This window comes from Bombina bombina, chromosome 1, assembly GCF_027579735.1.
Source record: "Bombina bombina isolate aBomBom1 chromosome 1, aBomBom1.pri, whole genome shotgun sequence".
Classification (NCBI taxonomy): domain Eukaryota; kingdom Metazoa; phylum Chordata; class Amphibia; order Anura; family Bombinatoridae; genus Bombina; species Bombina bombina.
The window spans coordinates 215,827,931-215,840,790 of NC_069499.1; the positions used below are offsets into that span (position 1 = coordinate 215,827,931).

Below are 12,860 nucleotides of genomic sequence, written 5' to 3' on the forward strand. Positions count from 1 at the left end.
TATATATATATATATATATATATATATATATATATACACACACACATATACATATATACATACATACATACATATATACAGTATCCCACAAAAAGTGAGTGCACCCCTCACTCTATATCTTTTCATGTGACAACACTGAAGAAATGACACTTTGCTACAATGTAAAGTAGTGAGTGTACAGCCTGTATAACAGTGTAAATTTGCTGTCCCTTCAAAATAACTCAACATACAGCCATTAATGTCTAAACCGTTGGCAAGAAAAGTGAGTACACCCCTAAGTGGAAATATCCAAATTGGGCCCAAAGTGTCAATATTTTGTGGGGCCACTATTATTTTTCAGCACTGCCTTAACCCTCTTGGGCATGGAGTTCACCAGAGCTTCACAGGTTGCCACTGGAGTCCTCTTCCACTCCTCCATGACGATATTACGGAGCTGGTGGATGTTAGAGACTTTGCACTCCCCCCACCTACTGTTTGAGGATGCCCCACATATGCTCAATAGGGTTTAGGTCTGGAGACATGCTTGGTCAGTCTATCACCTTTACCCTCAGCTTCTTTAGCAAAGCAGTGGTCGTCTTGGAGGTGTGTTTGGGGTCGTTATGTTGGAATACTGCCCTGCGGCCAAGTCTGAAGGGAGGGGATCATGCTCTGCTTCAGTATGTCACAGTACATGTTGGCATTCATGGTTCCCTCAATAAAATGTAGCTCACCAGTGCCAGCAGCACTCATGCAGGCCCAGACCATGACACTCCCACCACCATGCTTGACTGTAGGCAAGACACACTTGTCTTTGTACTCCTCACCTGGTTGCTGCCACACACGCTTGACACCATCTGAACCAAATAAGTTTATCTTGGTCTCATCGGACCACAGGACATGGTTCCAGTAATCCATGTCCTTAATCTGCTTTTCTTCAGCAAACTGTTTGCAGGCTTTCTTGTGCATCATCTTTAGAAGAGGCTTCCTTCTGGGACGACAGCCATGCAGACCAATTTGATGCAGTGTGCAGCATCTGGTCTGAACACGGACAGGCTGACTCCCCCCCCCCCCTTCAACCTCTGCAGCATTGCTGGCAGCACTCATATGTCTATTTCTCAAAGACAACCTCTGGATATGACGCTGAACACGTGCACTCAACTTCTTTGGTCGACCATGGCAAAGCCTGTTCTGAGTAGAACCTGTCCTGTGAAACCGCTGTATGGTCTTGCCCACCGAGCTGCAGCTCAGTTTCAAGGTCTTGGCAATCTTCTTATAGCCTAAGCCATCTTTATGTAGAGCAACGATTCTTTTTTACAGATCCTCAGAGTTCTTTGCCATGAGGTGCCATCTTGAACTTCCAGTGACCAGTATGAGAGAGCGATAAAACAAAAATTTAACACACCTGCTCTCCATTCACACCTGAGACCTTGTAACACTAACGAGTCACATGACACCGGGGAGGGAAAATGGCTAATTGAGCCCAATTTGGACATTTCCACTTAGGGGTGTACTCACTTTTGTTGCCAACGGTTTAGACATTAATGGCTGTGTTTTGTGTTATTTTGAGGGGACAGCATATTTACACTGTTATATAGGCTGCACACTCACTAATTTACATTGTAGATAAGTTTCATTTCTTCAGTGGTGTCACATGAAAAGAAATAATAAAATATTTACAAAAATGTGAGGGGTGTACTCACTTTTGTGAGATACTGTATATACAAATACAAAGGGACAGTCAAGTCCAAAAAAAACTTTCATGATTTACTTTTATCACCAATTTTGTTTTGTTCTCTTGGCATTCTTAGTTGAAAGCTAAACCAAAGAGGTTTATATGCTAATTTCTTAGACTTTGAAGACTGCCTCTAATCTGAATGCATTTTGACCACTAGATGGCATTAGTTCATGTGTTTCATATAGATAATATTGAGCTCATGCATGTGAAGTGACCTAGGAGTGAGCACTGATTGACTAAAATGCAATTCTGTCAAAAGAACTGAAATAAAGGGGCAGTCAGCAGAAGCTTAGATACAATGTAATTACAGAGGTAAAACATGTATTATTATACCCCTGTTGGTTATGCAAAACTGGGGAATGGGTAATAAAGGGATTATCTTTCTTTTTAAACGACAAATTTTCTGGTGTTGACTGACCCTTTAAATGCTGCAGATATTGCCTGCAAAATGATTTTATAAGGTGTCCCAAATGTTGACTGGTCCTAACACTACAACACTTTGCCTGTATGGGCTAAAGCAATCCTGCTTCTCTCTTTAAATAGAATGAGACTACCTGGCTTTATATACAACTCCAATACACTGTCATGAGAAGATGGTCCGTCTTCCTTTTTTAAATACAAATCCACTAAGTTTTGATAGATATATATATATATATATATACACACACATACACACACATACATATACACACATAGTTACTCCTAGACAACTTACTCGTCCTTTGGTGCGTTCCAGCTGTTCTCTCTGTCCACCCAGTTCCTCTATTATATCTGAGCCAATGGCATCAGTTTCAGCTGCTATCTGATGGGACCTTGCAATACTGTCAGTGGCTCTGTTTAAGCTCTCCGTGCCCTGGAGAAGAAGATTCCTCTGTGCTTGTAAATGTGTCTAAAAGAAAAAAAAATGGAAAAAAAAATGAAAAAAAAATAAATAAATCCAGTGTACTAGTAAATTAATGACTTCTAAAGAATCAGATCATAGACCAGAAAACTCGAAATAGCTCCAATTCACAGGTCAACATAATAAAATTTTGATTATCCAGAAAAAATAGTTCATAGAGGAAATGGTTAACGTTTCTGCTTAAAGCCAAAGCAAATTTCAATAACTTATACCTGGCTTAAAGGGATGTGAAACAATATACTTTTGCAGAAATAATAGTACGTAGACATATGTTCTTATTCGTTGGAAAATAATATTTTTAAACCAACGGTAATTTCTGATTATAAGATTATTATTATTATTATCAGGTATTTGTAGAGCGCCAACAGATTCCGCAGCGCTGTAAACATAGTCGGTGTACAGGATAGCTTTTGCAGGGGTCAAGTGGGTAGAGGGCCCTGCCGAGAGTATCACTGTTGTAGTTGGCTCTTATGAAGCGATCTGTAAACAGCTGGGCCCATAGGCTAACAATCTAAGGGGTTCAAGGGGAAAGCAATGGCGTTAGGAAAGGTTAGTGTTGGTTGTATGCATCCCTGAATAGTGAAGTTTTTAGGGAGTGCTTGAAGCTGTTAAAACTAGGGGAGAGTCTTATGGAGCGAGGCAGGGAATTCCACAAGATGGGGGCCAGTCTGGAGAAGTCCTGTAAACGTGAATGTGAGGAAGTAACAAGAGAGGAGGAGATCCTGAGCTGATCGAAGGGGACGGGAGGGAGAGTATCTAGAGACAAGTTCTGAGATGTAGGGGGGAGCAGTGCAGTTGAGAGCTTTATATGTCAGGGTGAGGATTTTATGTTTAATTCTAGAGGCAAGAGGAAGCCAGTGAAGGGAATGGCAGAGAGGTGCAGCAGATGAAGAGCGACGAGTAAGGAAGATGAGTCTGGCAGAGGCATTCATAATGGATTGTAAAGGAGCTGTGCGGCAGCTAGGTAGACCAGAGAGGACGGAATTGCAGTAGTCGAGGCGGGAAAGGATGAGAGAGTGGATTAAAATCTTGGTTGTATCTTGTGTAAGGAAATGTCTAATTTTAGCAATGTTTTTAAGGTGGAAGCGGCAGGCTTTAGCCAAGGACTGGATGTGAGGCGTGAAGGAAAGATCTGAGTCAAGTGTGACCCCAAGACATCGGGCGAGCGGGGTAGGGGTAATGGTGGAATTATCAACAGTTAATAGAAATTTTGGGGGTGGAGACATTGGAAGAAGGGGGAAAAATAAGGAGTTCAGTTTTGGAGAGATTTAGCTTAAGGTAATGAGAGGACATCCAAGATGAGATGTGAGAAAGACAGTTAGTGACACGGGTTAGTAAGGAAGGAGGTAGGTCTGGTGCAGAGAGGTAGATTTGGGTGTCATCGGCATACAAATGGTATTGAAACCCATGGGACTTTATTAAGGGACCTAGTGACGACGTGTAGATTGAGAAGAGAAGGGGACCAAGGACAGAGCCTTGAGGTACCCCAGCAGAAAGTGGCAACGGGGCAGAGGATGCTCCGGAGAAGGCTACACTAAATGTACGGTTAGTCAGATAGGAAGAGAACCACGAGAGAGCTGTGTCACAGATGCCAAAGGATTGGAGGGTTTGGAGCAGAAGAGGGTGGTCAACAGTGTCAAAGGCTGCAGACAGGTCAAGGAGGATAAGCAGAGAGAAGTGGCCTTTGGATTTTGCTGCAAGTAGGTCATTGGTAACCTTGACAATTGCTGTCTCTGTAGAGTGATGGGAACGAAATCCAGATTGCAGTGGGTCAAGAAGAGAGTTTAGTGTAAGGAAATGGGATAGACGTGCGTAAACTAGCTTTTCGAGGAGCTTTGAGGCAAGAGGGAGTAGGGAAATAGGGCGGTAATTTGAAGGGGAGGTTGGATCAAGGGAAGGTTTTTTGAGGATAGGTGTAACCAGTGCATGTTTTAGAGATGAGGGAAATATACCAGTGCTGAGGGAGAGGTTGAAAATGTGTGTGAGTATGGGGGTGAGGGTAGAAGAAAGGGAGGGGACAGGTAGTGAGGTGGGAGGACAGTATAAGGGCAGAAACTTCATCCTCATTAACAGGGGCAAAAGAGCTGCATTTTTGGATATTTGGGTTTTGGGTGATCGTGAGCTTTTGAGGGGGTGGGAGATTGGAAGTATGTTGAGAGCTGATTTCACTTCTGATGGAGTCAATTTTGTTGTTGAAGTGGCTTGCAAAATCTTGAGCTGAGAGAGAGGTTGTGTTAGGAGGTGGGGGTGGGCGGAGAAGAGTGTTGAATGTGTTGAACAGACGATTAGGGTTAGAGGAAAGAGTAGAGATGAGATTAGAAAAATATTGTTGCTTATAAAGATTAAGGGCAGAATAGTAGGAGTTCAGGATGAACTGGTAGTGAAGAAAGTCAGCTGAACTCTGAGATTTCCTCCAATGTCGCTCAGCAGTACGGGAGCATCTGTGTAGGTATCGTGTCAGAGGAGTATGCCAGGGCTGAGGATGAGAGTGTGGTTTCTGAGCTAAGGTTGGAGGGGCCAGAGTGTCAATGACCGATGTAAGGGTGGAATTATACTGGCAGATAGATTGGTCAGGGAAGGAAAAGGAGGTGATGGATGAGAGGAGAGGTTTGAGGGAGCTAGCGAGCTGAAGCAGATCTAGTGACTTAGTGCTTCTGTGAAGTTTGGTGTGAGGGGTAGAGGGAGGGGGAGTTGTAGGTAGGGAAGTGATGTTGCAAGTTAGGAGATGATGGTCAGAGAGAGGAAAAGGGGAGTTTGTTAAATTTGAAAGAGTGCATCGATAGGTGAAAATCAGATCAAGGGAATGACCATCTTTGTGAGTGGGAGAGTCAGTCCATTGTGACAGGCCGAAAGAGGAAGTCAGTTGAAGAAGTTGTATTGCAGAGGAGGCATTGGGATTGTCAAGAGGGATGTTAAAGTCGCCAAGAATGAGGGCAGGGATGTCTGAGGAAAGGAAATAAGGAAGCCAGGTAGCAAAGTGATCTAAAAATTGAGTTGGGGAGCCAGGGGGGCGGTATATGACTGCAACACGTATAGAGAGGGGAGAGAATAACCGAATCATATGTGCTTCAAATGAAGAAAATGTGAGTGAAGAGAAGGGCTGTATTTGTTGGAAGGTGCAACGAGAGGAAAGTAAAATACCGACACCACCTCCTTGTCTATTGCCAGACCTAGGAGTGTGGCTGAAATGGAGACCCCCATGTGACAGTGCAGCAGTGGATGCTGTGTCTGAAGCAGAGAGCCAGGTAAGATAAGATCCATTTATCATTCATTGAACAGTGTACTGGCCATTAAATTTACATCATACTATGCACATAAATGCCGCTTTTAAGTTGTCAAAAAAGGCCCCATTAACAATAAAGATTAAAAACATAATTTATGCTTACCTGATAAATTAATTCCTTTTATGGTGGAGAGAGTCCACGACCCATAACTCTTGGGCATTACTCCTCTCTACCACTAGGATGAGGCAGATTCCAAAACCCCAAGAGCTCTATTAAACCCCTCCTCCCTCACACATACCTTAGTCTAACATTTAGCCAAGCAAAGTGAGGTAAGAAAAAAGAATAAGAGCCAAAAACGCAGCAGAGAAAGATGTGCTGAAGAAAAAACTAACCCCAAAAAACCATAAGGGTGGGGTCTCGTGAACACTCACCACCATGAAAGAAAATTTATCATCAGGTAAGCATAAATTATTTTTTTGTTTCATACAGGTGGTGAGAGTCAACAATCCATTACTCTTGGAAACTAATACCCAAGCTGTGAAGTCCACGATAAATAACATAAAGGGAGATATTTAAAAAATATATTTTTTCACTGAGATATTAAATTATATATTACATTTCTGCAAAAGGCTTCTTCAGAAGAAGCAAAAACATCAAAATGGTAGAAATAAAAAAAATAGTAAAAGTATGCAAGAAGATCAAGTAGCTGCCTTGCAAATCAGATCAACAAAAGCCTCAATCCTGAAAGCCCAAGAAGTGGCAACTGACCTAGTAGAATGAGCAGTAATCCGATGCAGTGAAGGCTGACATGCCTCCAAGTAAGCCTTGTGAATCAAAAAGTGTCAACAGGCCAAAGAAACAGCAGAAGCTTTCTGACCCTTCCTAGGACCAGAAAAAAAAGAATAAACAAACTAGAAGTTTTTCTTAGGACCTTAGTAGCATCAATGTAATATGCCAATGCCCTAACAACATCCAAAGAATGTAAAGATCTCTCTGAAGTATACTTAGGATTAGGACACAAAGAAGGAACAATCATCTCACTGCTAAAGTTTTCTGAAGAAACAACTTCAGGTAAAAAACAAATCTAATGATGCCTTTAAAAGAGTCTTATCTTGATGAAAAATCAGATAAGGAGGTTTACAAGAAAGGGCAGGTAACTCAGAAACTCTTCTAGCAGAAGAAATAGCCAAAGAAAGTGGTTTAATGTCCATTTTATACATAGTTTCAAAAGGAGGAGCTTACAAAACCTTTAACACCAAGTTAAAATTCTATGGAGGAGAAATAGGCTTGATTGCAGGTTTAATACGAACCAGAACCTGAACAAATAAAATATAAATATTAGTTAGATTAGCAATCTTTTTGTGGAACAAGACTGAAAGAGCAGAAATCTGCCCTTTTAAAGAACTGGCAGACAGGTCCTTCTCTAGACCATCCAGCAAAAAACTACAAGCCTTAATCAAGGTTTCAATCACAGAATCAAGAAACCCTGTGTTTAATGACTAAGTGTTCAATCTCCATGCCATCAAGTTAATCAATTACAGATGAGAATCAATACCCAAGCTAGTGGACACACAGATGATGAGGGAGGGACAAGACAGTTAACCTAAACAGAAGGTATCACTGCTTGAAGAACCTTTCTCCCAAAAGAAGCCTCACCCGAAGCAAAAGTATCAAATTTGTAAAATTTTGAAATAGTATGCAGAGAAGACCAAGTTGCAGCCTTGCAAATCTGTTCTACAGAAGCTTCATTTTTAAAGGCCAAGGAAGAAGAAACGGCCCTCGTGGAATGGAGTTGTGATTCTCTCAGGCGGTTGCTGTCCAGCAGTCTCATAGGCCAAACAAATAATACTCTTCAGCCAAAGAGAAAGAGAAGAAGCCATAGCTTTCTGACCCCTTGTGTTTCCCAGAGAAACAAACAAAGCAGAAGACTGGCGAAAGTCCTTAGTCGCCTGCAAGTAGAATTTCAGCGCATGCACAACATCTAAGTTGTGCAACAGACGCTCCTTAGGAGAGGGATTAGGACACAGGGAAGGAACAACGATTAATATTCCTGTCCGAGACAACTTTAGGAAGGAAACCTAACTTAGTACGAAGAACCACCTTATCAGAATTAAATATAAGATAAGGAGAATCATACTGTAGCGCCAAGAGTTTGAGACTCTCCGAGCAGAAGAAATAGCAACAAGAAACAAAACTTTCCAAGATAACCTTTTAATATCTAAGGAATGCATAGGCTGTTGTAAAACTTTAAGAACAAGGTTAAGACTCCATGGAGGAGTAACAGCTTTAAATACAGGCCTGATTCTGACAAAGGCCAGACGTTTATGCAACAAAATAGACAACGCAGAAATTTGTCCCTTCAGCGTACTTGCTGACAAACCCTTCTCCAGACCCTCCTGGAGAAAAGACAAAATCCTAGGAATCCTGACTCTACTAAAAGAGTAACCTCTGGATTCACACCAATACAGATATTTACACCATATTTTATGGTATATCCTTCTTGTCACAGGCTTGCAAGCCTGGATTAAGGTTTCAATGACCGACTCAGAAAACCCACACTTAGCTATGAAAATCACCGACGCCCTCTCCTACTTAATCAGAGCAATAACTTGACCTCGAACCATACCTCTGGAGCTTGGAATTCTGCCGAGATGCCATGAGATCTAGCTCCGGCTGCTCCCATTTGAGGATTAAACTGGAGAATACCTCTGGATGGAGTTCCCACTCCCCCGGGTGAAAGGTCTGTCTGCTCAGAAAATCTGCTTCCCAATTATCCACTCCTGGAATGTGGATCGCAGATAGACAGCAGTTGTAGGTCTCCGCCCACTGAATAATTCTGGCCACCTCTGTAATGGCCAAGGAACTCCGACTTCCTCCCTGGTGGTTGATGTAAGCCACCGATGTTATGTTGTCCAATTGGAACATGATAAACCGGGCTGAAGCTGAGGCCAGGCCAGAAGAGCATTGAAGATCGCTCTCAGCTTTGGGATGTTTATGGGGAGAACTGACTCCTCCCGAGTCCATAGACCCTGAGCCTTCAATGAACCCTAGACTGCTCCCCATCCCAGCAGGCTGGCATCCGTGGTCACAATCATTCAGGTAGGTCTGCGGAAGCAGGTACCCTGGGAGAGGTGTTCCTGAGACAACCACCAAGGAAGAGAATCTCTTGTTGGCTGATCCAAAACTATTCAAGGAGACAAACCTGCATAGTCCCCGTTCCATTGTCTTAGCATGCACAACTGCAGAGCCCTTAGATGTAACAGAGCAAACGGGATGATGTTCATGGAAGCTACAATCAGATCAATTACCTCCATGCATTGAGCAACTGACGGCCGAGGAGAAGACTGAAGGGCAAGGCAAGAGTCGAAAATCTTGGATTTTCTAACCTCTGTCAGAAATATCTTCATCGATAGGGAATCTATTATGGTCCACAAGAACACTACCCTTGTAGCCGGAATCAAGGAACTTTTTCCCAGATTCACCTTCCATCCTTGGGAACAAAGAAAAGACAACAAGATCTCCGTATGAGACTTTGCATGTTGAAAAGACGGTGCCTGAAACAGAATGCCAACCAGATAGGGCACCACTGCAATGTCTCAAGACCGGATCACTGCCAATAGAGCCCCCAGAACCTTTGAGAAAATTCTGGGAGACGTGGCAAGACCAAATGGAAGAGTCACCAACTGAAAGTGATTGTCCAAGAAGGCGAACCTCAAACTTGTGATGATCCTTGTGCAAAGGAACATGAAGGTACGCACCCTTTAGGTCTATGGTTCTCATGAACTGACCCCTCTTGGACCAAGGGAAGAATGGAACGTATAGTTTCCAATTTGAAGGACGGAACAGTGAGGAACTTGTTTAGACATTTCAGATCTAAAATTGGTCTGAAAGTTCCCCCTTTTTTGGGAACGACAAATAGATTGGAGTAGAATCCAAGACCCTGTTCCTGCGCTGGAACTGGAACTATCACTCCCAAAGCAAACAGGTCCTGGACACAGTTTAAGAACACCTCTCTCTCTTTATCTGGTCTACAGATCATCTTGAGAGGAGGAACCTGTCTCTGGGAGGAAAAGTCTTGAACTCCAATTTGCATCCCATATCCAGGCTTGAGCGAATAGAGAAAGTCTGCCCCCTACTGGATCCGCTCCCGGATCAGGGACCGACCCTTCATGCTGACTTGGATTCAGCTGCGAGTTTCTTAGACTGCTTCCCTTTGTTCCAAGACTGGCTAGGTTTCCAGGAAGGCTTGGATTGTTCTTGCTTAGAGGAACAAGGGGAGGGTTTACCTCTGAAGTTATGAAAGGAACGAAAATTATTCTGACGACCTTTCTGTTTATTCCTCTTATCCTGAAAAAGAAAAGATCCCTTTCCTCCTGTAATAACTGAAATTATTTCAGCCAAGCCAGGCACAAACAAGGTCTTACCCTTGTAGGGGATCGCCAGGAGCTTGGACTTGGATGAAACATCCGCAGACCAGGATTTCAACCATAAGGCTCTGTGAGCTAGGACCGCAAAACCAGACATTTTTGCTCCCAACTTAATGACTTGTAAAGTGATAAAGGAAGTGTTTAACTTAAGAGCCATAATCCTGTCCTGGATCTCCTCAAGAGGAGTATCTGTCTGAATAGAATCAGACAAGGCATCAAACCAGTAGGCTGCCGCACTGGTGACAGTGGCAATACACACCGCAGGTTGCCATTGGAGACCCTGGTGAACATACATTTTCTTTGGCAATGCATCCAACTTCCTATCCATTGGATGCTTAAAAGAACAACTATCCTCTATGGGAATAGTGGTCCTCTTAGCCAAAGTGGAAATCACCCCTTCCACCTTAGGGACCATCTGCCACGACTCTTTAATGGAATCAGCTATTGGAAACATTTTCTTGAAAATTGGAGATGGAGAAAAAGGAATTCCAGGTCTCTTCCACTCCCGTGCAATAATCTTTGTAGCACGGTCTGGTACAGGAAATACCTCCGCTGCGGAGGCAACATCAATGTACTTGTTCAGCTTACTAGACTTCTTAGGGTTGACTAAGACAGTCGTATCGGAGTCGTCCAAGGTAGCCAAAACCTCCTAAAGTAACAGGCGGAGGTGTTCCAGCTTAAATCTGAAGAATACGACTTCAGCATCAGAAGAAGGAATTATACTGAGTCTGAGATTACACCCTCACACGCTACCGAAGTATCTTCCTCCTCAGACTTCTGAGAGAAAGCACCCCAAGTAGCCATAACTGGATCAGAAACCTTACTCACTGATTCTTTACATTTCTTTTGCATTTTCCCTGCAGCATGAGAAAAGCAGACAACGCCTCAGATACCACAGAGGCTATATGGGTAGCAATGCCTTGCAAAGTAACTCCAACCGGAGCGTGAGAGGAAACGCAGGCACTGCATGTGTAGACGAAAAAGATTGGGACGCTTGAGGAGAAAGCTGCCGCACATCTGAAACAGGAGACACCTGAACAGCATCCGCCTTAGCTAATGATGGCTCAGGATCAAAAAGTCTATCCCTATAAGATAAGGTTTTTTCAATACATGAAGAACAAAAGGGTACTGGGGATTCTACCTGAGAGTCAAAACATAGGCTACAAGTAACATTCTGCAAGGCCTCCTGATCCATATTACCCACAAGGACAAAGAAAAGAAATCAATAATAAAGGCTTTATTTCCTTTTAAAAAACAATATTAGAAAAAAAATGTTACTGTTCCTTTAATTATTTATAAGCAAAAACTTAACATAAGAGAAACTGACCCCAGGCAACTCTCTACACCTCAACTATTTTGCTGAGGTTCTTACCTGGCCTGCAGCCAAACTAATAAGAAACAATCCGACTTTCACTCCGGACCTCCAAGCACTTGAGAAAAACTGCAATAAACGAGACGCCTCCTGATAACAGAGCTGCCGCTATAACATACGCATCTCACTCCAGATTCACAGGAAGTGAGAAATAGCATGAAAATACACTGCCGCCTCAGAACGGAACCGCCTTCTCAACAGGGGCGGTCCCGGGGCCAAGATAGATACTTTTGATTTAGCACTGCTTTATTGTTGATGCAAAATGCTTTACATTTAGCACTGCTTTATTGTTGGTGCAAAATGCTTTACATTTAGCACTGCTTTATTGTTGGTGCTAGATACTTTAGATTTAGTACTGCTTTATTGCTAGTGCAAAATACTTTAAGGGAGCACAATACTCTTCTCAAGAATAGATTTGATCGGTTACATGACGGCGCAAGCAACTTTCCTTACTAAACTACTATACTGGTGGCACAAACTAGTTTTACCATATATTCTCAAAGCTCTAACTTCCTGTTGTACAGTTGTCTGACCCCTTTTAAACCTTTACTATATTTGAAAAAATATTAAAAAAATGGGCAGTCATGTGATGAGCTAAATGCGTTATTTGGGGGGAGGGTGTGCAATATCTGTAGTACCAGAGGCACACAAGATTTGACCCCTTTTATTGTTAAATTTCAGCAGCTTGAGATATGTCAGGTATTCCTTATTGGAAATTCTCTGTATTCACACTGCTGAATGACCATATATGTATTTAGCCATGCTAAAGGGGTATTAAACATTGAGATTATTACACAAGTAACTTATTTTTCTTTCATGTAATTAGCAAGAGTCCATGAGCTAGTGACGTATGGGATATACATTCCTACCAGGAGGGGCAAAGTTTCCCAAACCTTAAAATGCCTATAAATACACCCCTCACCACACCCACAATTCAGTTTTACAAACTTTGCCTCCGATGGAGGTGGTGAAGTAAGTTTGTGCTAGATTCTACGTTGATATGCGCTCCGCAGCAAGTTGGAGCCCGGTTTTCCTCTCAGCGTGCAGTGAATGTCAGAGGGATGTGAGGAGAGTATTGCCTATTTGAATGCAGTGATCTCCTTCTAAGGGGTCTATTTCATAGGTTCTCTGTTATCGGTCGTAGAGATTCATCTCTTAACTCCCTTTTCAGATCGACGATATACTCTTATATATACCATTACCTCTGCTGATTCTCGTTTCA

The 12,860-nt window shown here is 42.6% G+C and overlaps 1 protein-coding gene across 1 annotated transcript in view; it reads right to left on the reverse strand.

Moving 5' to 3' along the window:
* Positions 1–12,860, reverse strand: part of VTI1B (vesicle transport through interaction with t-SNAREs 1B) — an 81,104-nt gene that overhangs the window by 18,274 nt on the left and 49,970 nt on the right. The window contains exon 4 of the mRNA XM_053697841.1: positions 2,430–2,603. Coding sequence (XP_053553816.1) covers positions 2,430–2,603 — 174 coding nt within the window. The remainder of the gene's footprint in view (positions 1–2,429; positions 2,604–12,860) is intronic.